Source organism: Astatotilapia calliptera, chromosome 7 (genome assembly GCF_964374335.1).
Source record: "Astatotilapia calliptera chromosome 7, fAstCal68.1, whole genome shotgun sequence".
NCBI classification, from domain to species: Eukaryota; Metazoa; Chordata; class Actinopteri; order Cichliformes; family Cichlidae; genus Astatotilapia; species Astatotilapia calliptera.
In genome coordinates this window covers 61,030,918-61,058,170 of record NC_137428.1, presented here as the reverse complement: position 1 = coordinate 61,058,170, position 27,253 = coordinate 61,030,918, and the positions used below count along the sequence as shown (strand labels likewise).

Sequence of the window (27,253 nt, the reverse complement as noted above, 5' to 3'; positions counted from 1 at the left end):
TAGTACGTAAAATTTTTTAAAAATATTGCAGTCTTGAATAAAAACATGACTCGTGACTTTTAAAATTTGAGACTGCACAGATGCAACAAACAGGACATACCACTAGGTGGAAGTGCTACTTCATATGGAGTTTTGCTGACAGTGCACACTCATATTTTATTTCAGTTTACTCTGAAAACAGTTTGACATCCAGTTTATTTACAACAAGTAATCAACAAGACACTATTGGTGCATATAATAACACACAGATGATGATGATTTGTATATTTGCTTGTATAACTTTGGGATATTTTAGACCTTGACTGATATACTCTACATTTGTGGTTGTTTTTATTGCATTTTTAACTGCATTTAATTAAAAAAAATTAAAAAGAAAGGTTTTATGCAAACATCATCAACTTCAAAAATTACTTTGTCACAGTCTTTATTAGCACTTTAACAGGTTCATGTCACTGAAATGCTTTAAATTACCTGAATCAAAATATTAAGAAAAGAATAGAAAACTCCAGTTAGATATTCAAAATATGCCAGAAAATCTCATTTACAAGGCAGCACACAAAAATGGGCCACTCTAGGAAACACTTAATACCATCACCATAATTACCACCACATCATTAGACAAAAATACACGCAGAAAAAAGATAAGAACACTTTAGAGCAGCTGTTCTGCATGTGTACTAGACATCAGTTCGAGCTCATGATGCTGAAGCTCTGTCTGCTTTTCTCTAGGAACACATGGTGTGTCACAGAATGCAATCAGCTAGATTTAGGACAGCAAGTCAGATGTTTACCTAATTAAAGAAAGTGGATTATTAGTCTAGTTATGCAAATGTTTTCAGGTTCTGTGTTTCCCAGCATGAATAGATTCATTCACTCCACATAACAATACAGCTAAATTTGGTACTTTACCAATAACAGTATTATTTATTTTTTGGTTTTCTTTTCTTGTCAAAGATTACATCAGAAAGAAAGACATTAAAGCAAATGGAAAATACTAAGAAAGAGAACAAGGACATGAAAATCAGTAAAGATATGTCCAGCCAGGAATCAAACCCCACACTCACTGCTCAGGAAATTTGAACCGGTGTGGTATGTATCCTCAGTCACTTGGCCATAGAGGCACCCCAGTGGTCCTTTTTTTGTTTTGTTTATTTATTTACTTATTTTTTTGCATGATTTGCATGATTCATTGCAAACACTCACTAAACAATCCACCACCACTTTCCACTAGATGGCAATATGCATTCGTTAAGTCATTCTGCTATTTCATTCATACATTGACTCAGCCAGACCTGTCTGCTTGAAGGTTTCAGCCACCTGTCTAGAGTGCAGCATCTTAGCTGACAGTGCCTCAAGAATATCAGTCTGGTCCACAGCTGTAGCTGTCCGGTAAATGAAGGTCCCCATAGACTCCAGGCCTCGCATGCCTAGATTCACTCCACAACCTGCAAAGGAAAGAAAATTGGAGAAAGGAAAGGAAAGGAAAGGAAAGTAAAGGAAAGGAAAGGGGGAGAGATAAACCACACACAGCATAAATCCATTAAATAAAATCTATCTGTTAAGGTATAACACATATTTAAGAAGTCCACATTTTGCACACAAATATCAGCCTATAAAACCTTGAAGTTAATCTTATGGTCTAAATGAAAACAACACGGTGACACATTAATAAATATTCAGCAGCATTAAGGCAAAAGCAGATAAGCGTCGGCTGAAAGGCCACTGAGTGCAGTAATGACTCACACACCCATCAACATGTGCTATACTGCATGCATAAAAGGGATTTATCCTCTCCTCGCATCTCTCTTTCCTCCTATCCTACTCTTTTTAATTTTCTCATCGGTTCAAAGCTTTTTTTTCCCTGCTGAATGTGAGGAAAAACACTGTCTTTTTCATGGCAGTGCAATAACTGATGTTTTATAGACACCTACCTGTGTCAAAATTAAGGACACGTGCCGCCTCACCCTCCACAGTGACAGCCACATTGTCCCCTTCTATGTAGGCAGCACTGATGCGTCTGTGCGACAGCTGAATCTCAAAGAGACGACGGCTGCACTGCATGTGATGGAGGGTCACATCGTTGAGACGAGGCTCTATGTCGGTCTTATAAGCATTGAAAGATTGATGGAAAATGTTCTTCATGATCTGGGAAAAACAAACAAAAACGGCAAAGTTTCCAGCATGATTAAAGGCCACTGATGTTTGAGGTGAATGATGTTTACACATGTATCAAGGCTACAGTACGGACTACTCTTAATCATGCTCCTGCCACAGAGGTACAACAAGAAGGTTTTAATTTTCTTAATACAATGAAGCCTTGATAAAAACAACAACAAAATTCCAAAAAACAAAAACGGAAAACTATTTGGCCCCTGAATAGAGAGGATTTGGGGTTGTAAATATAATCATATGTTCTGATTATTATTTACAACTGTGTTAATGTGCCTGGCTGTGTAAAATATATGTTACCAAAATAAAAATCTGCAAAAATCCATCGCAAGTTCATAAAGATCTAAGCTTTGCTGATAAAAGCTTTTTTAATGAATGTTTATATGAGCCAAAGCAGATTCAAACTTTAATCAAAAGATTTGCTTGAACAAATTAATTCGCAACTATTGCAACTGTAACTATAGCCATATACAACTATAGTCAAGCAAAACTAACCTTATCAAATATAAAACGCTTGTCTTTGTCATATATCATATGAATAAAAGATTATTCGGTTTTGCTCTGTTAACTCAATAGAAAACCCAGGCTTTATCTTGGAACTCTGAGACGTGTGTGCGTGTGTTTGTAGATTACACAGTTATTTGATTATCCACTAAAATACTCAGGAAATTATTTCGTAATGAAACGAGAGACTTTATAGCCTGTTTTGCTCTGCACATACGCAAACTGTTCCTTTTATCATCAGAACTGACTTGTGAAAAATCATGTCAGTGCACGAAAACTGAAGAAGAAATGTGCCCACTGATGGCTGACAACCATAACTTGAGCATACTGAGTGGCAAGCCTCTTCTTTCACTCTCCCTGCTTAACTCTGCTCTTCTTCGACCCTTACTTGCACAGTCAACTGTTACCAAGTAACAGTGTATTTGAATGGCCACCCACATAGCAACAAGAGCTCCAAAGATGGCCTTGTTAAGTACCTGTGTATACTACACTACATGCTGTGGCTACAGGCTACATATGATCAAGATGTTACTTGACATGAAAACCTGAAGACTTCAAATAAAACTCCAAGAACGTGCTCTACAAGAAGCACAGGGGGGTGATGACTACACAGATAACTACAGACAGCCTTTCTCTACACACAGAGACACACAGAGGGGTGTACTTCATCTTTCTCCATTTCTTCATCTTGGGTTCTTTTTGGCTTTTACAAAAAACACACACGGGCCAACACACATAGCTACAGGCAGACACTAACAGGCCATTTGCTGAATGAAAAGTGATGAATAGGCAGATTAAGAAAGAAGTGAAAGCCAGTGGTAATATCATCTGCCTCTCTACTACATTAACAGCTAAATATAGCCATAGAAATGTATCATCTGGAGTCCCTGTCAATAACGTATACAAAAACAAAACAAAAACGGAGCCAACAAAGAGTCTTACAGAGGAGTGTGCAGTTTGCCTGAGAAAGCGAACCATCTTGGTGTCAGAGGCAGGGCAGACAAGGGCCATGTAGCGGTTTCTGAAAGTGCCATAGATCTTCAAGTGAAAGCCAGGCTTGGTTGTTTGGTTTCTGTGCTCTCTGAAGGCCTCCACTCCATAGGCAGACAGGTCAAAGTAAAGGCTGTGAGCGCGGATCTCTGGAGTGGGCACCTAAAGTTTAAAAAGAGAGGGAAGAGATCAAATTCTAGATGAAATTATATCAGAGTGAATAAAATGTGCAAAAACCAGCAATGAAATAGTGTCATGTTACATATCATCACTAGGCCATTAACATGTAAGGAAATCTAGCTCTATGCATATATACATACAGAGAGTGTTTAAGATGTGCATCAGGAAAAATCAACAGGCATTACTATTCACACCATATCTGCCTGTAGAGCTGTGCTCACATGAGTGGAGCTTTAGAATAGCTTAATATTTATTTAATGCTTAAATCTAGCAGTTACTTCTCATTTTCCTTCAAGCTGTTATTGATTCATTTTCGTTTCAGTGACATAAACCAGAGGGATCAAACAGCATTTAGTGCTGCCAAGGGAGACAGTGACAGAACAGGGCAGCCACTGGGAGGCTATAGAAAGGACAGTAGGGACGGCCAGGCCATATCCTGGGAGGTAAATTCAATCACTACAGGAAACAGCCAGAGAGAAAAGTGGCCAATAAAAGGCAGCCACACCGCCACTACAGAGAACGTGATATGAATTGTTATGGTGGCATACAGGGAGACCATGCTTGTGTTCAGATATTAGTCAGATATTAGCCTGGAAGCTTTTCACCTGACGATGTTTATTTATCTTCCTCCAAATTAACCCTACGCGTTGTCAGTGTAGATAATCTATGCTCTAATACAACAACCTTTCATCCACATGAATCATGCAATAACCAGCAAGAGCTACTACCTGTATGGTCTGGACAGGATCAGGAGCACTGATGTAAATGTAATTTGTCAGCATTTTGAATATCTCTGCCTCAAAAGATTGGCAGGAATGTGATTTTGGACTCTAACATTTCAATGGACATCTCATATTTGTGATTTTATTAATGGTTTCTATCTTAAATTTGTATGGCTGGCATTGTCCACATAGGATTCTCCCTCTCTCTAAAGCAGCTGCATAGTGTAATGGTAACACTACAGCAGTTCAGAACAGCAGGTTGGGGGTTTGGGTCCCAAGTAGGGCGTGCATCCACTAATGGGGGGGAGCTCTGCTGGACACCTAGTTTGAGAGTCACTGCCCCCAAGTGTTCTGGCGACCCCTGCCTAGCTCTTCTCTCAGCCCCAGGTCATTTTCATATTCCTTTTTCCTGATGTTGTATCATTTGGCATATCTGTATAAATATACATCTATGCTATATTTGGTATATCACTAAAGTTGTCTTTCTCTGCTTATCCACCATGACCAACTCTTGTTGGTTAGGAAACACCAGTTTATCAGTCACCATCTGGAAGTCCCATAGACATGTATGTAGTTGGCATTATCCATAAAAGGATTCTCTGAGGCACAGAGTCGTAGGCTTTCTTGTAGTCAATCCAGGCGGTGCACAAGTTGGTCAGTTTGGTCTTACAGTCTTGGGTGACTGCTCTATCTACCAGTAGCTGGTGTGTTTCCCCTCTGGTGTTTCTGCCAGGATATTAGCTTGCTCATTCTCAGTCACCTTTGGGGTTGTATTCCATTTTGACCTTAGGTTTCCAGGCCATACTTGGCACAGATGTTCCTGTATACCAGGGGTGGGGAACTTCAGGTCTCAAGGGCCAGTGTCCAGCAGGTTTTAGATCTCACCCTGGATCAAAACACCTTGAATCAAATAATTAGTTCATTGCCAGGCGTCTGGAGAACTTCAAGACATGTTGATGAGGTAATTTAGCCATTTAAATCAGCTGTGTTGGATTAAGGACACATATAAAGCCTGCAGGACACCGGCCCTTGAGGCCTGGTGTTCCCCACCCCTGTTGTATACTATGCCGGTCTGCATGCTAGCATCTTTGGTGGTTGCACCTTTCCTAGCTGTCTCTTTGTGGTTCCCATATACGCATGAGATTCCAAAGTACTTATAGTTATCCTCAGTGTCTGCAATGTTGCCTTCTGGCAGTGCAACCCCTCAGATCTGATCTTCCCTCTCTTTGTTACCATCTGACTTCACTTCTCCAGTCCACATTGACATTCCATTGTCATTGCTGTGAATCCTAGTGGTGTGGATCAATGATCAGTTACTTCTTGGCATACAGCTTGGTGTTATCCATGTAGAGGAGATGGCTTATGTTTGCTCTATTCCGCAGTTTGTATTCATAGTCAGTCTTGTTAAAGATCTGGCTGAGGGGGTTCAGGCCTATAAAGGGCAGCAGCAGGGATACAGAGCATCTCCTTTGTAAATCCCGCACTTGTGCAATTGGCTCAAAGTTGGCCTCTTGTGTTGCTTTCCACTTCCTCACCGAATTTCTTCATCTTCATAAGATCTATGATAACACAGTTTGACAGGCATAAAATAGCATTTCTCTGTCAAGAAGTTAGAGTTATTACCTGAAATCATGGTGTCCTTAAATATTTGAGGAAACGGGATAAGCAGAGGACAAAACAAGAAGCTGCAGGCCTATGAAACTATCTTCAGCAGATAAACATGGCTTTTCAAATGATCCATCTATTGTTCTCTGGAGGTTCATCAGAAATGATCTCAGTGGAAAATAAGTATTGAACACATCACAAATTTTCCAAGTAAATCTATTTCTAAAGGCGTTATTAACGTGAAATTCTCACCAGATGTCGGTAACAACGTATCCAATCTACACATGGAAACAAATGTGTAATAATGAGAAATGACACAGAAAAAAAGTATTGAACACATGAAGAAAGGGAGGTGCAAAAAGGCGTGGAAAGTCACGACACCAGCTGAAATGTATCAGTAATTATAAAACAATCTTGCCATTTAGTGCAAATTAATATCAGCTGGTTCAGTCCCAACTGATGGCCCATAAAAAAGGAGTCTCATTAACAATGTTTTGCAACCTTATAGCTGCAAAACATACCGATGGGATTGGTTACAAAAGAATTTCGAAACTACTGAAGGTTCCAATTTCACCATAAAACTGCTACAACCAGGTGGAAGGAACTATGAGAAGAGCTGTCCAAGAGCCCAAAAGAATAAGCACTGCATTGCTGTGGCTTGTATGAACGCTCGCCACGCAAGAGTTCATTGCTGAAGAAAAAGCATATTAACGTGTGTTTAAGGTTTGCTGAACAACATTTAGACAATCCTGTAAAATACTAGGAGAATAAAGTCTGGTAGGATGTTTAGATGTCAAAAGGCCACAAAAAATAAAGGTGTTAAATATTGACTTTCAATCCTGTTGGACTGTACAAACTCTTTTTTTTTGCCTCATATACTATATTTTTTAAGCATTTTTGCTGATGTTTCAATAAATCATTGCAGCTATTTGCTGTTTTTGTAGCAAAATATAAAGAAATGAGGGGTTGGGTTAATACTTTTACACGGTGCTGTAATTCTCTTGGTCAGTCACGTATGTGATGCAAACTAACCTTTAGAACATAGTGTGTAAAAAAAAAAAACCCTCACAGCTGATGTTCTGATACCTTAATTCATATTCACCGAGCCAGGAGCAGATTATGAGTCTGTCGAGGGGAGTGTAATAAATCCAAAGCTTTATCATTGCCTTCACCTGCTCCATCAGAGCAGCAGCTGCTTTTTTCAAATTCTATGAGTAAAATCAAAATAGAGCTACTGTTGATGCTGATGAGATTCAACAGTCTTCCGAAATCTGGCTATTCATATGACTCATATATTGTGTGAGGCTGTTATCGGCTGGTCTACATCAGTTTCTCCCCAGATTAGCTTTATGGGAGTCCAAATAAAATCATCCACAGTGGGACATCCCTTCACTGTGTTTATTCTTTACACAACTGACAACCTGTTGACTGTTTTGTGCTCACATGCTTTCTTTAGTCTTTGCATAATGCTCATTCATGCATCAGATCATTGTGTGTGTGTGTGTGTGTGTGTGTGTGTGTGTGTGTGTGTGTGTGTGTGTGTGTGTGTGTGTGTGTGTGTGTGTGTGTGTGTGTGTGTGTGTGTGTGTGTGTGTGTGTGTGTGTGTGTGTGCATTTCCTAACCTGTCTCTGGTCTAATCTCTCTATAGTTGCATTAGCTCCATATGCATGGCAGGACTCCACAGTGTAGTCAGAGCTGATCCCCAACACAGAGCAGGAGTCGCCACAAGATCCATCAGCTACCACAATCACACGTGGCCAATTATTGTGTGGAATCTGTCGCAGGTAATCCTCAGTGAACTAAAACAAAAAGGAATAATAAATTAGTTAACAGCCAGTTATCAAAGAAGTGAAGATAACAAAGCTTGTAAAGGAGTTCTGGCTGTAACTATTAAGCAACCCGTAAATTACAGGCTAGTTTACCTGCAAAACAGGTAAAATGTTACAAATTGTATAGAGGTTAACATGGCTGCAACTACAATCCTTCTTCCAAGTAGAGGTGAGATGCTGTGTAAACTTTAAACCTTGTACATTTAAAAAATTAATAATCCAAGAATTGTTTCTTGAAATATATGCAATCAAAAAAGGTGTGTGAAAAAAGAGGGTGAAGGAAGGTTGACTGGGGAGGTTCACCAGCTTGTAAAATAAAGCACGGGCAGGTAGCTAAACTTTTCTTGTGAATCATTTAAAGATTCAGAGAATCTTCATAAAACTGAAATCAAATCAAAATTTATTTATATAACACATTTAAAAGCAACAATGTCGATCAAACTGCTTCACAAATTAGGAGCGAGTGAAATAATTTACCAACAGCAAGACAATAGCAACACAAGACAAACATTGAAACCAGCCAAATGATAGTCAGCTAACTTAAGTCAAAGCCAAAGTAAAAAGATGAGTCTTTAAGAGAGATTTAAAAGACTGAATAGACTCAGAAGTACGAAGGGCAATAGGGAGATTGTTCCATAGTCTAGGTACTGCGATAGCAAAGGCACGATCGCCTCTGGTTTTCAGCCTAGACCTAGGTTGCATTAAGAGCATCTGGTTAGAAGATCTTAGTGCTTTTTTTGGGTTACAAATGGAGAAGTTCTGTTAAACAGCTCGGCGCCATATTATTTAAAATTTTATAAATGAGTAAAAGAATTTTAAAATCAATAGAAATTTCACAGGAAGCCAATGTAAGTTAGCTAAAACTTTCACTGAATGAAAGGGCAAAACTGGTTATTTTCTTACCCAAAATATTGAAACCTCTACTTTTTAAAATTACGTTTTACATTTACTGCTATTTTCATCTTTGCTTTTTCTGCATTTGGCATTTTTGCATCTGCTCCTTGACCAGCTGGCTGACCTGTTCTTCCTCTACTTACTAATCTAAGTGGCAGATGGGTTGTAAATATACCAATCGCCTCCAAAGGCTATGTTTCTCTCAGCAGCTGCACATCTTTTAGACCTTTATTACAGTCATGTTGTATGCATGACGGCCTCAAAGTTAAACAATACCTCCTACCCTGTGGATAGGAGGAGAAGGATCAGACCAAGTTGGGTACACAGTAACAGGCTTAAAGGGACAATAAAAGGGTTATACAGAGGGTATAAGAGCTCATAGCCTAATAGATCTGTATTTAATCCATTTAGTCTATACAGTGAAGAGATGATTTAAAAGACACCTTTTCTATTCTCAGATCTTTGAAGCTTTGATGGGCTAGGAGATAATAAAAAAAAAACCTGTCATCACACCCACTGCCCTTTCTAATAAAGAAGAAATTGTGAACTTGGCAGTGATTCTAAACATAATTGAAGTCAGATGTGCTTGTTGACCTCGTCTTCCACCTTCCAAAGGTTAGTGAGTCACTGAAGAGCTGAGGAAAGATGAGCGGCTCCTAGCCAGAGCCAAAAAAGCAGCATCAGCTATGATACGGTCTGACAGATTAAATAATGCTTTCATTCTGTTTGATGAGTAGTTAGAAGGGAAACATCAAAGTGTACTAAAAACATCATAAAACACCCACATTCATAAAATCTAGGCTTTATTTTCCAGTCATGCCACAAATATTCACTGAACACTTAACCATTGTTTGCCCACTCTGAGCAATGACAGCTTCACTCTGGGCAACCATTCTGAGGTCTTTGTGTTAGTAGGTTAATTCTTTGTCATGAGCTGAAGTCTAGCTGCAGGAGGACCGGAGCTGCTGGTGAGTAAATGCTATGAAAACTATGAAAAACAAGCTCACAACAGGTATATCAGTCATTATTTCATCATCAAGGCTGTGTCATGGCATCAGGTGCAGGAATACAGAGTTATTATGAATTTGGGGTGGGAATCCCTTTTAAAAAATCACTGTGGAAATCTATAAAAAATAGAATGGATTTTAAAAAGTATTACAATGTGAAATCAGTTTTATTTTTGTGCTATAATGTGTTTAGGTTGGGATGTGTTTACTGTAATTCTGCCATTTGTAGAAAGGATTCTCTTCGGGTCTGAGGTCAGCTTACATAACATGTTATTTCAACTGGCGGTTTCACTCTGACCTTTTACAGTATTTTGTGAGGACCTAGGAAAATGGTTCAGTAGTAATTTTATATTGTGACTAGAGTGAATGATCAAACTGATCTACAGAAAATGAAATGTAAGGCTGAAGGCTCACTCTTTGCTGCCAATATATAAAATAAAATGTACCTCGTGTTTCAGTGGGGGGTTCAGTGTCGTGCTGAGAGATATACAAAAAGAAGAATAAGATTCTTAAATGCAAAAAAAAAGAAGAAAAGAAAAGAAAAACGAATAAGTGAGATGCAGCATCAGAAATGGTTCACTGGGAGCCTGAGATTGAGCCTTCGAGTAGACACAGGGACATACATCTATGTCACCATCACTGATGGCTATCAGACCCCTGCTGGAGTGGAGGCACACACCAGAGTCTTTTGGAGAATCGGGTTTTGACAGTCAGTCATTGCAAAATGAGGTAGCGTGGGAATTCCGCCTTTTTTCTGGACTGACTCATCGCACATTTTCTCCTCAGCTCACTGGCGTCTGTGTTGAATGAATTGAACGAAATGAAGTTGTGTATCCTTTTTCAGTGAGCACAGTGAGGATTATTTTGAGAATTAAGTTATCTATAACACAGAAAACACCGAGGAGATTCAAGACATGTTGCATACAGAGACCGTGCGATTATCAACTCATTGAGCTAACTTAAAATCGGGGAAGAGGGCATACCTTGGTTCCCAGCTGCACCTTGACGTCCACCCTCTGTTTCTTCTGCTCCAGGATGCTCAGCAGGTACTCCTGAAACACGCCTATTCTGGTGAAAAAATGATCGTTATGCCAGCAGCCCTCCATGTTATCAAAGTCCACCCCGAGTCCCAGCAGAAACTTCACACTGCGGGGATCCAGAGCGATCTGCTGGGGCCGGGAGAGCAGGGCGGTCCGGTACCTCTCGTCCAGCACGGTCAATTTCAGCACCTTCCCGGAGCGGACAGCAACCAGCGCGGCCGTCAGTCCCACGGGTCCCGAACCCACGACGAGCACGGAGATCTTGGCCCGCCACTGTCTGAAGCCGTCCAGGCTCACTTTTATCACGACATACAGGGCCACTGCCACCAAAGTGCTCAGAGCAGTGTCATAGGCGAGTGCGCGATACTTTTCCTCCGCGTCTTCCGCGATGCCACCAACTCCAGCATTTTGTGACTGTAACCCGTCCATACCGCGAGAGCAGTTCGGGCTTTTTAACGTGTGGAGCGTTATCCCCTCTTGTTTTAATCAGCTTGCCGTTCTCTCGTACACGGTAAAATAGAAGCAGGCTTCATGCACAGAGCCTGATCAGCTGCGACCGGCCTCATGTGTCCTCTCCTCGCTCCTTCAGCTGCAAGTTGCCTCGCCGCTGCAAGCTCCACTCTCTCTCTCTCTCTCTCTCTCTCTCTCTCTCTCTCTCTCTCTCTGTCTCTCTCTCTCTCTCTCTCTCCCCCTCTCTGTCTCGCCTAGAGTACACTTAGGTGTGTGTCCTGAGTGTCAGCAGAAAGCGAGCAGTCTGACACAGGCAGTATACGCACACACTTATGAAAGCACCAAGACTTCATAAAAAGAAGCAGTTCCCCATTCCTCTTTCCTGGATCCTGATGGATGCCTGACAGAAAAGCGCGCAGACTGTTTGGTTTAAATTATTGATTTACCTTTTCTAAAACAAGAAACGTCGATACTCTATTTCTCTCCCTCACACACTCTCACACACACAGTGGCACAAGGTTCGTGCCACTGTAAACCGACTGCGCCAAAGCAGGACTTCAAGCAGTGTACCAACATTTGACCAACATTAGTGTTGCATTCCCACATTCATAACAGTAGAAAGAAAGAGTTAACAAATCTGACTGATCGACTGTTTGGGGGGGAAAGCAAAAAGAGAGGAGGTATTGGAGACTGTACTGCAAATCACATCCGCCTGTAGGAAAGCTTCACATCCTTTCTAATCTCTCATGTATCCAACTGTGTTATGTAGTTAATGCAGTCAAAGGACCATGTGTGCTGCCATCTGTATTTAATGTAGTATGCCTGCACTTCTGTCTATTCTTTCCCTTTCTGATTCATTTCTATTTCATTTCCTCCGTGAACTAAAGAAGGCAGTCGCTCGGAAGATGCTTCACCATGGTGATGGCTCCTCTGAGGACAATTCATATGAAAAGATGCATTTCTGTGGTGCTGCTGCTCTTTGAAAACTGATTTATTGGCAAATTGAAAGCAGCAGTTGAGGATGCAAAAGCAATGTTCTTTTTAGTCCTGTTTTATACATGTTATGTCTTCGCAATAACAAACAAGAGGCCCATCCACACAATTCCTTTCACATTTTTATGAAAAAAACAATCAAAAAGGTTAAAGACACACGTCACCAGAATCCTCCATCACTTCTGATTTCTCTGCTGTTACCACAGAATTATTACAATGCATCTCATTCATCATACTTAGCATTTTAGCAGATTCTCTGACCTTTAAGCCCCATTGGAGCCCTGCTTATAAACACTTTATAGGTGACAGTGACATCAATTTATGTAAGTGGCTCCAGATGAGACAAAGCCTTTAGGTAGTCTGACAAGGATGGCTATTTTGCTATATTTGTTTCTGATTATGTAGGAACAATCTGCATATTTATCAACCCATTTATCGTGCCAAAGATTTGAAAGAGAGAATAAAGGAGAGGAAAAAAAAAACAAAAGATAGAGGGAAAGCGAGAACACGACATATTGGTGTGACACGCTATACCTTCACTGGTAATTGGTTTCCACCTCTACTAAGGTGCCTGGCAACGATCATACAGTCCAGCCAGTTCAGATGAAAAGAGGAATGAAGCTCTAATTACAGTTCAAACCTACAAAGTGGCATTACACAGAAGGGGCTTTTCCAGGAAAATGAATGGTCACCCAAAATAAAGTGCTGAGCTGAAATCATCTTTAATGACTGATGACCACTTTCTGGAACTAACTCAATGCAAAAAACAAATCTTGCCAAATCTAAGAATAACCTTTAGCTATTTTTGGCACCGTTTAGCTTGAAATAATAAATTGGAAAACAACCAAGCATCAGAGCAACATTCAGCTTTAATTTCTACATTCTGTAGCTGGAGATAATCCTTTCACAAATCCTAGAATTTGTAATGTGTTTTGATTGTCTCTTTCATGGGTCCCACAGCAGTCTTTCGCCTGAGCAAAAAGGAGCACAGAGAGCAAATTTTCATCAGGTTTTCCCACATCTTACAGCCAGCAAAGGGCCTGCCCGTGGATCTGCAGGTCATTAGACAGAAAACAAGTTACACCCTCACATAATGAATACAAACCCTCATTATTATCTGGGAGTTCAGGCACTATTAAATCAGCGCCTCTCTTCAGGCTCACTGCCAAGAGAATGGGATGGGGCCAGCTATTACTTTGTAGTCTTCTTTCACATTTCAATGTTTTGGACAAGTTGGAGTGAAATGAAGAGGATGATCAAGAGACAGAGACAATGACTTAACATGGATCGGATGTTTGTGTTTTAATTAGACAAAGAGCCTTTTGCAGAGCGTGTCAAAGAAACAGTTATTCTGATGTATAATTCATCAGTGTTGGGAAAAACAAGTTGTGGCTATAAACCTAGCGTGTTTTCTGTCATTGGTTAAACAATTTAGTGATTATTTCAGCTGAGAGTGTGCTAATATATATAAATACAGTTGTTCAATTCAAATATCCTCTGCCTTGCTGCACAGTTTCCCCCATAGTGATGGTGTTTCTTAGCCATGTTGCCCTTGTTGCCCACTGTGCTAGGATCTGCTTTGGACTTATCAATTTGACATTTGCCTGAGTAAGGCCATCTGATCATTACCGCACAGCGTGGCCTGCTGTTGGTCGCATGTAGTTAGCATTCCGGTCCAAACCTGAGTAATTAACAACCTGGCTTTATTTAATTTTGAATATTCATTTTATTTTTCCAATCAACACCTAACAGAAACCCTCGGGTATTATAGGATACAATGACGTTTCTTTGTTTTGTTTTTTACACTGAATTAAATACTTTCCTCCTGACCATCATTCACCATTACAAGGCCCTGGCAAACATCTCTGCTGACAGTGATGTACTGGGAAAAAAGCCAAAATATTTAGCCTAACTTCGTCCCAAGGACTAAAAGATAAAAGCCTCACAGGGTGGATTACTTCACATGATGTTATTTCTCGACTTCAAATGCTTCCCCACTGTAACTGCTGAAAAGAGACAGTCTTCTTTCCGCTGAATTAGACGTGGATCCTGGGAGAAAGTTCAGAGGAAAATCCAGCACTAGTTCACGGTATTTGCACTGCCAACTGTCAACCTGCCAGCTGGGTCTCCAGTGACGTGGTTGGATTTGACAGCCTGAAACTGTAGTGACGTGGGTTCAGGCTGTCTGAGAACGTGCTATCACAACAAGGAGCACATCATATCACCATGGTTACTCTGTTTAATAAGGTCAGAATTATGACGCTGGCTGTTAGCGTCTTAAAAAAAAAAAAAATAGCGGAGGGTTTTTAATCAGCAATCATTGTGCAAATCTAGTTTTCAACAAATGGATTGCAGTTTAGTCATTCACATAACAGGCCAATGATTTCTTAAATTATGTATTTATATCTTACAAGAATATTGCCAGTGAATTCTTAAAAACATGAGCAATAAAGAAGATACTGAAGCATGCTATGGTGAGAGTACTTCATTTGAGATCATCTTACTAATTTAAGAAATCATTGGCCTATTATGTGAATTTTGCAGCTAAGGTTATGAGAAAACAAATCTTGACTCATTTAATCTCATTTAAAAGGGGAAATTAATACTTAACACTTTATTTAAAAAACAGTTTCGATGTATGGTGTTCAAAAAAACAAAATACGAAAAAATATTTTAATGACAGTGATCACTTTTTTCTTTTTGTTTATTGTTTTCTTAAAGAAAGTGCACAGAAAACAGCATGAAAAGCATGAAACCTCAGGTGTAATTAAACTTACACTGTCATAGCATGAAAAGCATTTGTTGATGTTAAGAGTTAGAGTCTATATTAAAATTAAAAGCATCCAAATAAATTTATGCTCTCTGCCACAGTAACTTTCTAGATTTTCCCAGTATGTTTGCAACGAAGGACGTAAAGTCTACTGGGACAAAAGAGTTGAAATACAAAATGGTTTTTTTACTCTTACAAGTTGGCACAATATTGACTGTACATAAACAGGCTTACTGAACCCAGTCTTCTTTAATTTAGACATCTTTTCCAGAGTAATCCCTTACTAAAGAAGATTATGCCACAACCAAAATTCAAAAGGTACAAAAAAAAGAAAAAAGGAAGAAAAAAAAAATCCAACGTTGAACTGCGATACAACGGATCAGGCAGGCTTAAATAACGAGTTAAAGAGCATTGTACTCCACGCACTTTGATGGATCAGTAGGGAAGTGTTTCTGGCAGATGGTCATTAGCCTCTTTAGTCCCTGTAGAGAAAGGGAAAAAAAATCAATCAAGAAAATTAAAGTTTGAGTGAAAAGCGTTTAAAAACGGAGACTTCAGGCTACAAGAAGACAAGAGTAAGGTTATATCATTATTACTGGGCATGCCAAGGAGCTCATTTCCTAAATTGCCTAGAAATATTGTTTTCCCTTTTAAACACTCAGGTGCCAAATAAACAATGTAAGCCTTAAAAAATATGAATATAACCTAGAATATTAAGTTTTTACAGAGTTTTTGGGGATGCACAACTATAACGAAAATGATAACATATTGTTAAAAATCTGTTTCTATTCAATTTTATTTACACAGTGCCAAATCACAACAACAGTTGCCTCAAGGAGCTTTATATTGTAAGGTAAGGACCCTACTTAAGGGTAAGTTTAAGTAGGGTCTTTACAATAATGTTACAATAATGTTTTCCTCATGGGGCAGAATTCTAATGCCAATTTGTTAATAACCACCAAATAATGTAAACACACTGCATAATTGCAAGGAGCATGTTCATAACGTCCACGAATACACACTGTCTTAAACATGCAGTGGTAATTCGATTGTACTAAAGCTTATACACTTAAATGCGGGACGCTGTCCTGAAAACAAACGCCAACCTAATAATGATTTTAAAAGTCGCCTGAAGGACAGGAGTAAATTTTGTTTTCCATAGAAATATGTTTTGGTCACAGTTTTTTGGTTTACATAAAAACACCACCGAAATCAAGAGGACACACATGACTGCGTGTAAAACCATATGAACATTTTAAAAATCTTTTAAAACAATCTTTAAAAACTTTTAAAAATGTTTCAAGTTGTAATCTTTAAAGTCTAAGGTGTTTTCCCACCAGTACTATTTGGTTTGCTTGAATCAAATTATGATTCGCTTTCTCACTGGGTGTGGTTCATTTGTGCAGATGTCAACACAACGATTGGACTCGGTTACAAAAAAAATATACCTGACCTAATTACAAGGCGTACAGTGCAAGTTTGAGCTAAATGCTTTTGCCGTAACCAGGTACGCTTTGTATTCTGGAATGTGGCAAAGCACCATACATGGCCAGAGTGCATTAACTATAGCAACTAGCTGTAAAATCAACCACAGGCCAACTACTCCAGAACGCAGCACCTTCTTCCTGTACTTTTGTTGCCCATGCCCCAGACGCAGCTAAAATCAAACCGTATGAAAAAATTCATCAACTGAATCAGATCAGACAAAACAAATTATAGATGTGAAAACACTCTGAAGCCTTGATTATATTTCCATATCTTTGAGCCTGCATGGGTCAGGGTAATGTCAATTTCCAAAGCGCTGACTCGTCAGTGAGGAATTTACATTTACAATATACTGCACCAATTACACACGCTGCACATGCACCCCAGGTGGAGGACTTCAAAAAGTAAAATAGGAATAACTACTCAGCCGTGATATCTAAAGCTGTTCGTGTCTGTCTCAGCAACAGGTTAGCATAAAAACACAAGTGTGTATAACTCTGGGTCTAACCTGAATGTATTTTCTCTGCGTCTCGTCATTAAGAACGTGGGCCACGTGCTTGGAGAAGATCTTTTCTCGTCCTGTACGGGCGTGGATTCCCACCATAGTCACACCAATTGGCCAAGGGGCATTACCAATGGCCATCTGTAGATATGCATCATTTGCCTAAAAGACATTTAGGAAAGTTTATAATGGATGCAAAAATAACAACAGGGGCTACATGATATTATCATACCTTGACGTATTCTCTCTCCAACATGAACTTTATGATGTCTGTGATTGACTCTTTGATGTCAGCTTGTAAATTCTGTAAAAGATAATGATGAAAAGTAAATCCACACATGAAAGAACCATGCACCATAGTTTGTTTTGCTCCAGCCACAAAAATTACCTTCTTCCTGAGCTTCCTGAAGAGAGGCTTGAGGTAAGACTCGGTCTGCGAGTGTGTCGCACTGGCCAGCTTGCCCTGAACGCTGCGCTTCACGTGGTCCTCTCGGCTGTTCAGATCTTTGGCCCAAACGCCAAGAAGAAACTAGAGTCCAACAACAGGAAAACATTTCCAAGAAATGCAGTGGTAACTAACACTAGACAAATGTCCATTATTTGACCCATTTGAAAAAGAACAAATAAAAGAAATAAATATAATAAAAATAACTCATAATGAATTCTCCTTTTGATAATGGTGCAAAAGGTTAAACTTTTTAAACTATGTAAACATATGAACAGCAGCAGGTATAGTAGTATATAATTTTTTAATTACTATTAATATTTACCCAAGAGCTCCCTGTAAACTAGGGGTGTCAAAAGTAAGGCCCAGGGGCCAGAATTGGCCCCAAAGAAGACACCAATTAGCCCCACTGGAAAGCTTCGGAAATTGCGGAGGGTGTAGATTTATGGAATTTTAACTTTAGTTTTACAACTTTTCCTATTTATATAGACCTCCCCTAGAGTTAAGTAATAGATACATAGTGAAATGAGAGAAAAGCTCCTGTTTTTCACCATCTAAAAAACCAAAACATTTTGTGTAAATTAATAAAAACTTTAGATCAAAAGGTCAAGCATGAAATTCTTACCCTCAAAAATTTAGCAATAACATCCTGGTCTCCATCATCGTCACCTGTTCCAAGAGTTTTTCCAAGAGCCTAGGGGGATATTTTCATTATTAACACAAAAACACCACCCACAAACATAAAATGATTGAAAACAAAACAAACTGTGTCCGAAAATTTATCTGACAAAAAGAGAAGCTATTTAATAACTGGAGATTCATTCTTTTTTCTTGGACATTGCACTGTACCTCAAGTTCTTCTATTGTGGTGTTTTCTTCGTGCACTTTTAGGTCATGCTGTGTGTCCAATTCTCCTGACTCTGTTCCTCCAACAATCTCATTCAGGTACTGCTGGTCAATCTTGTCCATGGCGGCTTTCAGATCATTCCTCAAGCCCTTGGCACAGTTAAAACAGCAAATATTATGAGTGTCAATCAGCATTCTGACACTAAAATAAATTCAATCTCTCCTAAATACAATCAAGAACATTTAAAGTGGCATGCAATTTTCCAGAGTAGATGGAATGAATGTGAATTTCAACTGCATGTTTTTTCCAAAATCCAGTTAACACTCAATCCTACCTTGTTTACTTCTGGGGCCAGAATCTCAATTTTCCGGAGCCTCTGGAAGGCATCATAATCGGACTCGCCAAACAATCGGATCGGTTCCCCTCGTTCTCTAAGTCGTCGAATAACCTACACAAAAACAGTGATGCAAATGAAATATTTATTCACTTGGTGGTAAGAAAATGAAATGTTATGATATTTAAAGGAAAATGAATGAAAAGAAAGTGTTGATGTTTTATACTGACTCACCTCCTGTCGTGAAAGTGTCATTGGGAGCTTCTCTTCTGTGAGCTCCAGTTCCAAGACTGGATTAGTTGAAGTGGATGGCTCATCTTCCTCTTTCTTCTCAATCTTATGGACAATATTGAGGGAACAGAAATACACCAGCATTACTGGAAGAGCATGAAGGCAATTTGGAGGATCTCAATTTAATCTAATGTTTCTTGGCAAAATGACAAATAAAACTACTACAAAAGAAATGAGGGGGGAAAAGCATCTGCAATGTCTTCATGAGCTGAGACCTCATGACCAAAGAAACAAAAAGGCATCAACAAAATAAACAGAACTGCAAACATTCACACCACTCCCTTACCGGCAACTCTTCAAGAAAGACAAGTAACACAATAAGTTACCAAAAAAGAAAGCATATAACAAACACTACACCAACATGATAACTTTAGCGGCTGTAACATCTTATGTGTGATTTAGGCTTCTGCGGGAAATTTAAATCCTAACTTACAACGCAACCGAAAACCCTTGTTAACCCTAGCCGTTGTGGGCTGTGTTGACCTGCTGTGTAGTTACATCAGATTACATGCAAGGTTACAGCATAGGGTTAAAAAGTGTTTTTGGTTACAACGTAAGTAACAAGGTAGATTTCCCACAGAAGTCTAAATCACCCATCAGGCCTAAACACAGGAAAAAGATACTCTGTATTCTTTGCACAACAAAACTCAAAATATACCCAAATCATGCTTTAAAAGGCACATGCATGCCAGCACTCTTAGATTGTGGTTTAAAAAGCACAATCTAAAAGAACCAGCAAATGGTGACAAAAAGCCTTCTCAGTAAACAACAGCTCTTTCGCTTTAAATAAAACATAGTACGCTGCCCGTGTACAAAGAGAATGGCTTAATGAGCCAGGTTTTTAAGCTTTGCACAAAGTATAACATAAATACAATCTGCCACTGAGCAGCTGTTAAAATGTCACGGTAAACATGTTGCACACCATAATTTGCTTAAATATTAAAAGCTTATGTCACAAATTAACTGCAAAAATAAGAAGCAGAGCTTGATAACAAAAACACTTTTTCATTTCAGTACATTATCCCATGCTGAAATCAACACCGTGGCAGTGTCCCACTTTTGCTTTGAAGCTTCCTTTCCGTGTTCCTTTGCTTTCTGACAAGTGGCTGTAATACATAACTAGCCTGGCATAAGGCAAAGCTGTGATAATGACTGTGGCACATATAAATATTTCATTTATATGACATTTAAACTATGTTGATAATTTGGAAATGACACAGTTTAGCATCCACAGAATGCAGGTGAGTTTAAATCAAGCTTTCAAATGCTTTCATCTTATTGATAAAATTTTAAAATCACCTTGAAAAGTCTAAATCTATCCAGCAGAAGTGAGCTGGTGAATATTTCCATTTGTGTAAAGCTGATATCCAGTTATTATACAATAAGTTACTACTAGGTGAGTCCAGGCATCCTGTACCAAAATATCCAGTGCTCGTGTGGTTATTTGTAACAACCAGAAAATGTGCCCTCCGCTATATCTTTTAGGTTTTCATCCCAACAGATTTCAGTAAGAACTTCCAGAAAGGATGCCTAGGAAGCATGAGCGTTTAGGACACAGTGTGTTTTATCCTTTTATCATGCATCCTGTTGGCTACTTTCACTGTGCAATGCCATACCTGGCTCTCAGGAGTCTCTCTCTGAACCTACAGATGCAGGCAGCAGAGGCAAATTGGGGGAAAACACCACAGTAAACACAAATACAGACACTGTTGTACACCTGAGTATCAACACCTGTCCTTATCTTTTTGCTGGCAGAAGGTTTACTCGTTATTTTTGTGTCACACTAACCAAGCCAGACAGTGAATTAAATAAGTCTGAGTGTCTCAGGAAAATCGAGAGAGTGAGAAGCAGAGTGATGTTGACATGAACCTTGTATCCGCATCTTCTGAAGTAATCGTCTCTTTCCTTCTGTGAGAGCTCAGCTCTTTTAAAGAATTTTTTTGAGTCCTGGAAAGAAAAAGAAGCAGGTACTTATGTTTGCATTAAAAAAATTTAATGTTAGGATAAGTTTAAACGGTATAAATACCAGAATTTCTGCTTAAATCGTGATACTATAAAGTTAATGTTCTGTTACGTAGCAGCAATTACAATTCGTAAACTACAGCTCTGTGTTTAGCTTAATCCTAAAGTTAGCTTTATATTCTACTGCAGATGGAGTTCAGTACTTTATAGATAAAGCTATCGATATGGATGAAAAACGATCATTCTAAAAATACTTAACTAGCCTGGTTAAACGACGTGTTAGCAACGTAGCCAAGCTAACAATAACAAGCAACTTCGTCGGATACTTACGTCAACAAGATTCTTTTCTTCAAGGAGTTTCCTCTTTCTTTCGATCTCAGCTTTAAGTATATCCATCTGAAAGGTTTATTTTAACAAAAAAACAGCACATTAAGGTTAGTCTGAAACGCGCTTGCCTAAACCGGAAGGTAACATGAAGCTTTTTAGAATTTTCAAAATAGTTGTTTCAAAATAAAAGCATTAGAACACAATGTAATCTGTGTCAAATGAATCTGTTTTTCAGTGAATTTAAGAGGACACCAAAATAATAAGGTCAAATAGACAGTAAAAAAGAGATACTCCTTTATGTATTCTTTTCTGGATATGTATGCACAGTATTTAGCCAAATATTGGGATAACCCAACAATTAAACCACAACTATGAACACCATGTTCTGCTGTGAGGACAATGACGGGGCCCAGTGCATTGCTCCAAGCCTGCAAACCTCTAAACTCACCACTATGATCCCATTGTGTCAAGCATCAAAATGGACCGAAACAGGTTCAATCCAAACAGGGAAATTTAGAAAATGGGTCGAGACTTGTTTGTTTTACGTATCTGACAATAATGCGCTATACTCCAAGAAGGGAAGATGAAAAATCCTGACTTAACTTTTTGAAATCCTCCAAAATCTTTTGTATTTTGGTGATAAAGGAAATTATAGCGAAAGAGACTAAATGGCCTTCACTTGTGATAAGTGACTCAATATTACTTCCTATATTTTCTGCTGATGACTTTAGAATTATACAGTTGTTATGAGTGGAGGAGGAAGCATGATTCCTTTAATGAACAAAAATAGATTTACAAAGATATCGACCACAGTAAACACCAAACATCTGGTAACTGAGTTGTTTCTCCTTTCAGTCAAACGACGTTTGGCTTTTGGCTCCTTTTTTCATCTACAGTAGCCTGTAAAATAAGTCCTTTAAAAAAAAAATCTCTAAAGTTTGTTTTTCTGTTTCAGTGCTGTTTGTGTTAATACCGGTCCACAGTTTGGACACCACTAGCAAATGTCTGACTCGACCTTTCAGTTGAGAACATACCATCAGGTGGCGCAAAGGGATATGTGACGATTTTTTAATATTAAAGTCATTAATTTATTTACATGACGGAAGCCAAGAAGCTGCATCGTGCTGGCAAAGGGAATGGACTGTAGAATACAACTGAACGGGCCACTTTGAGCTTAACACTGCGAATATTTGCGAAGAGATAGGAGAATCTATAGCGCAAGCAGGAAATAAATTTAACTGATTAATAAGGCAGACGGACAGTGATTCCGCTGAGTGTAACCTAGTCAGTGATTTCGTCCTCCCGAAGAGCGAATATTTTTTCCACTGCACGACTTACTGGATATTCCACCTGAAGATGGAGTTTGGAGAAAGGAAGAGGAGAAGGAAGTCGCAGAGCTTTAAACTGGTCACGGATGGAGGTAAGCTGCTGAATGAATGCAAGACCTTGCAAGACGCGCGTCTGTGTCTGGGTGTTTGTCTGGCGCTGTGCGCCAGCAGAGACGACTCTGTAAACAAAAGCGATAGCCACGACAATGCCCAGTCTGTGCCTCGGTTTTAACCAGCAGCTAACTATAGGGATTCACATCTTGCATGTAAAAGAAAATAAAAGAAACATCCTAGACATCAGTCTTAACGCGGCTCATTCCGGTTAGATTTTTAAGACTGAATTAAGTAAGCAAATTGAATAAAATGTGAAAATATGTTGCGCACTCTGAGCTCGTAACAAGGAGCTTCAACTGTGCACTTTTTGCTTAAGCTGTAAGGAACACACCACCTCTCTTGACTACACTACTTCATATCACCTACAGGTGGTGGTTTTTGCATGGGATGGGGTGGGGGTGAGGTGGAGGGTTCTGCTTTGGTAGGCATCACAGCTCATTAGCCCGCACAAGCTTCAACCTTACAAGGCAAAAGGCCGCAATATCATCCTGTGACATCTGTCACCAAGGTTTTGTTGCGTTTCTTTACAGCTGTGCTTCATAACGAAACTATTCAGTTTTTTTTCTTTGCAGATTTAGAGCCTTCATATGTGATTAACTCCAGCTCCAAAGATGCCAATGGGGAGCCAAAGGATGGTGCTATGCCTGATGGTATGTGCCATTCAGAGAATGAATTTTGATTATATATCATACAAAATATCAGTAATTACATGAGCACCATTCTCTCTTAATGTAGCTTGGCTGGAGGATGAGGGCATGGAGATCAAAAGGCAAATCACAGGAATGATGAGGCTTCTGAGCGATAAGACCAGCAGAGTATACCAGCGTGCTGGTACAGAGCAGGATAGCTTAACAAAGGAGCCCCAGGAAAAGCCTCTGAACTGGATAAATCAGCCTGAACTTTTATCTCTGGTGTCAGAGGACCACCAGAGCAACAGCTGGAACTCTGCAGAGGATCCAGGGCCTTCACCTTCATCCATATCCATCCCAGTCCCAAACAGCCCAGGCTGCGGCCAGTACAGCACACGCTCCAGAGCCCTCAGGATTCTCAACAGCACAAAGGGTTTAATCAAAGTGAATGAAACTAATGGTAGGATATCGGTGCATGTTTGAAAGGAGAAAACTACTAAACAAATTTTAAGTTATTTGAAGAATAGTGAATTTCATTAAATATTGAGTGATGAACACCAGCAATGGCTTACACCTTTGTTGTTACATTAAAGCATGTTTGCACTTGTGTGCATATGTTAGAGTGAACAAGCGCTAACAAATGCATCCCTCATTTCCCCGCAGATGTAGTTCCTCCTACTGTGCCAGAAACCCCCTGCTGTATGTGTAACTGTAAGGGCACCTTGCAGGCTATTCTGCAGGAACTACGTGGCATGAGGAGGTTGATGCAGAATCAAAAAGGTTAGTAAATGAACACCAATACACACTCTAAAATAAAGAGATAAACACAATATAATGTTTTTCTGCCTTTTAATAGCATCTTTAGAAAAGCAGGAAAGGGCAGCATCGCCGTCTCAACCTCGCCTAGGTGCAGGACCCAGTCCTCGCCACAGGCCTCGAAAGAGGAGACCAATCTATAGGATGGCTCCGCTATCTGTGTTTAGCACCAGAAGAGCTGGTCTTGCTCCTCTGGATGCATCACTGCTAAAAGCTGCACCTGTGGAATCTGTAAAGAAGCGAGAATGTGAGAAACAAGACTCATCTACAACCAACAATCATCCCATCTCCTCTGACATTCCTGTGCCACCACCTCAGACCAACCCAGTGACGGTCAACAACACATCTCCTCTCCTGAACCAACTACGGGAATCACAAGCATTAGAGGTAATCTTTACCTTAGTGTGGATGTACGTATGCAGCAACGTGTGCTTACCAAGCCTCATTTGCACGCTCAATTTGATTCAGGTGCACTGCACCTGTCTTATGAATTTGAACGTGTATGTGTATTTGCATGTAAAAATACTTTGCAGCCTAAACGTTGCTTCTTTTGTGAAGCTCCATATCTAAAAAAAAAGTTTAAGTACCTTGATTTTTCCTTGTTTTTTGCCTAATGAGACATAAACCTTTGTGCAAACATCTTTGCGGTTTATTTTACAGCACATCTATGATTTGAGCTAATGCTAGAAATGAAGATAACGTCTTCTCGCTTTTTCTTTCTAAAAACTCATATTTCAACTGGTGACATTTATTTAATGCTTTACAATTAACACTCTGTGTTGCTTGACTCCTTCACAGTCTGAGGTGCGTCTTGCAGAGGATTATGACGTGTTTATTTCTAAGGCCCAGCTAGACTCCATTCTGGTCAACTATACACGCTCAGGCAGCCTGCTGTTCCGGAAACTGGTGCACGTCTATGATTTTTAAAAGCGTTTTCTCTGTCGTTCTGATTATATTATAATCGTGTGAAATGTGAACAAAGAACAAAAATGCTGCTTGGTCAAGAGCTCTGCTGTGTGTTTAGGTGTGTGCCTTCTTTGATGACGCCACGCTGGCTAACTCCTTGCCAAATGGCAAAAGGAAGAGAGGGCTAAATGATAACCGTAAGGGCTTGGACCAGAACATTGTGGGTGCCATTAAAGGTAAGGCAGAGAAAGAAAAACTAAAGTGTAACTACATTTCTGAACAAACGTTAATGTAACTATGGTGTGTGTCCAGTTTTTACAGAGAAATACTGCACTGAACACAAAATAGAGAAGTTGCCTGGGCCACGAGACTGGGTTCAGATCCTTCAAGATCAGATCAAACTTGCAAGGAGGAGGCTGAAAAGAGGTTCTGCTGCTAAATCATTTAAACCATTTTAATATTTTTCCTTGATTAAGGTGGTAGAAGAAGCCCATTCCTTTTACAATACTTGTAAGGCAGCTCGTTTCAAGGCTAAAGAAAAGGCCGTCTGTCAATCTATGTTGTCTTTGGCTCTTCAGATGCCGTAGAAGCAGAAGACATCTCAAATGGACCATCCACAAGTATTAAACTCGTTATTATGATTTTTACACTTATGGGTGTCTGCCACACGTGGGCACACACACAGACCCATACATTAATTCAGTTGTCTGTTTTGACCATTTTCTGGTTACTGGTTCCCTTCATGTCAGCCCTCCATCTTACAAAATCTTTCCATCAGCCCCCCTCTGAGTACACAATGGCTTTACCTCTCCCCACATCATTGTCACAGCACGCACACACACACACACACACACACACACACACACACACACACACACACACACACACACACACACACACACACACACACACACACACAAAGGTGTTGCCAGCTCTCTCATTGGCTCATCGGTCTTTGTCATGCTGTCACAGTGACTTTTGACATTTTCATGCAGCTTTCCAAAATGTCAGCTAATTATCCTCACACCATGCCGCATATCCACTCTTTCACCTCTATATTTCACCCTCATTGTCACAATAGCATTTTATTTTGTTGCCATGTTCATTCATTAAGATATCTTTTTGGTGATAATATATATATCATTTTGACAATATTTTCTTCCTTCTTTTAAAGGCTGTGATAATAAACAGGCTGCAAGTGAAGAGAGGATAGCAGCGAACACAACTGGTTAATCCAATGGCTGCCACGATGGCCTTACAGTAGAGTCTTGTCTTCATTATTTCTCTGAATTGGTGCATTTTGCCACTATTTGCAGCTGTTAACTGCTATGTGCTATGAATGTAAAGAGACATAAAATAGGACCAAACAAGAATCCCAATGTAGCATTTGTGTTCCAAAAGGCTTTTCATTGGGGCCCCATTTAAATGCTGAGATTTGGAATTTTGTGAAAATAAACACTGAACTATATAGCGGTTAGGTAATAAAATCGGTCACTTACTGTTTACATAAAAGACAACAGCCTTAAAAGCTAACTTGTTTTATTTCCATGCAATGAAATAAAGATCAAACATCTCAAATGAGACTAAGTACTATAACACTATTGCGTTCATTTATTTAGCAAAAACTAAACTTCACGGGAAGCTGTTCATTGTGAATTGTGCCTTTCAAGTAACTTTAGTGGGTTTAATGTGCAGTGCAGCATCCACCTTATATCCAGACATTACATCCAAATGCAAACATCTTGTAAACATGGTCCGATGTATTTCTTTTTGGGGCAAATTTTAATTCATTAAAAAAATTTGCAAATTAACAATAGGTTTGCAGTCTACATTTGGTGAAAATATAAAAATATATCGCACACTATAAATGTTTTTTTTTTCTTTATTAGATTTTTAGGCTATGCATACCACTGCAGTTGGTGTCAATATTGTGATGACATTATGTATTTTCCTTTCATTTTTGCTAACTGTACATATATTTAAAAAATAAGGTTGATCCCACCATTAAATCTACTTTATTCAAAGTTGCTGTTCGTGTGTTTTTTTTATATTGTGTAAAGTATAATTAACAAAACAAAGCACTCAAATATGTTAAAAGAAAAGTTTCAAATTT

The 27,253-nt window shown here is 39.3% G+C and overlaps 3 protein-coding genes across 5 annotated transcripts; 1 reads left to right on the top strand and 2 right to left on the bottom strand.

The window, feature by feature from the left end:
* Positions 1-130: 130 nt before the first annotated feature.
* On the bottom strand, positions 131-11,576 carry LOC113027480 (uncharacterized). The gene is made up of 5 exons (XM_026177096.2): positions 10,885-11,576; positions 7,794-7,970; positions 3,616-3,825; positions 1,932-2,145; positions 131-1,445 (listed from the first exon to the last, which is right to left on the bottom strand). Exons 1-5 carry the CDS (start codon positions 11,368-11,370, stop codon positions 1,267-1,269), a joined length of 1,266 nt encoding a protein of 421 aa, XP_026032881.1. The 5' UTR covers positions 11,371-11,576; the 3' UTR covers positions 131-1,266.
* Positions 11,577-15,070: 3,494 nt separating this feature from the next.
* On the bottom strand, positions 15,071-21,509 carry prpf18 (PRP18 pre-mRNA processing factor 18 homolog (yeast)). 2 transcript variants are annotated; one of them, XM_026176189.2, is made up of 11 exons: positions 21,351-21,504; positions 20,928-21,005; positions 20,675-20,701; positions 19,002-19,103; positions 18,768-18,881; positions 18,436-18,582; positions 18,212-18,280; positions 17,530-17,670; positions 17,374-17,445; positions 17,148-17,303; positions 15,071-15,636 (listed from the first exon to the last, which is right to left on the bottom strand). In XM_026176189.2, exons 1-11 carry the CDS (start codon positions 21,414-21,416, stop codon positions 15,556-15,558), a joined length of 1,053 nt encoding a protein of 350 aa, XP_026031974.1. In that variant the 5' UTR covers positions 21,417-21,504; the 3' UTR covers positions 15,071-15,555. The 2 variants fall into 2 exon arrangements, with proteins under 2 accessions (XP_026031974.1, XP_026031975.1); XM_026176190.2 differs by lacking the exon at positions 20,675-20,701 and having other exon boundaries at positions 21,351-21,509.
* Positions 21,510-22,563: 1,054 nt separating this feature from the next.
* bend7 (BEN domain containing 7) lies at positions 22,564-27,164 on the top strand. 2 transcript variants are annotated; one of them, XM_026176188.2, is made up of 10 exons: positions 22,564-22,767; positions 23,362-23,439; positions 23,525-23,878; positions 24,082-24,198; positions 24,275-24,621; positions 25,033-25,140; positions 25,259-25,376; positions 25,453-25,566; positions 25,719-25,760; positions 26,315-27,164. In XM_026176188.2, the coding sequence occupies exons 1-10, from the start codon at positions 22,704-22,706 to the stop codon at positions 26,371-26,373; spliced, it is 1,401 nt and encodes a 466-aa protein (XP_026031973.2). In that variant the 5' UTR covers positions 22,564-22,703; the 3' UTR covers positions 26,374-27,164. The 2 variants fall into 2 exon arrangements, with proteins under 2 accessions (XP_026031973.2, XP_080160914.1); XM_080304788.1 differs by lacking the exon at positions 26,315-27,164 and having other exon boundaries at positions 25,719-26,256.
* The last annotated feature ends 89 nt before the right edge of the window (positions 27,165-27,253 follow it).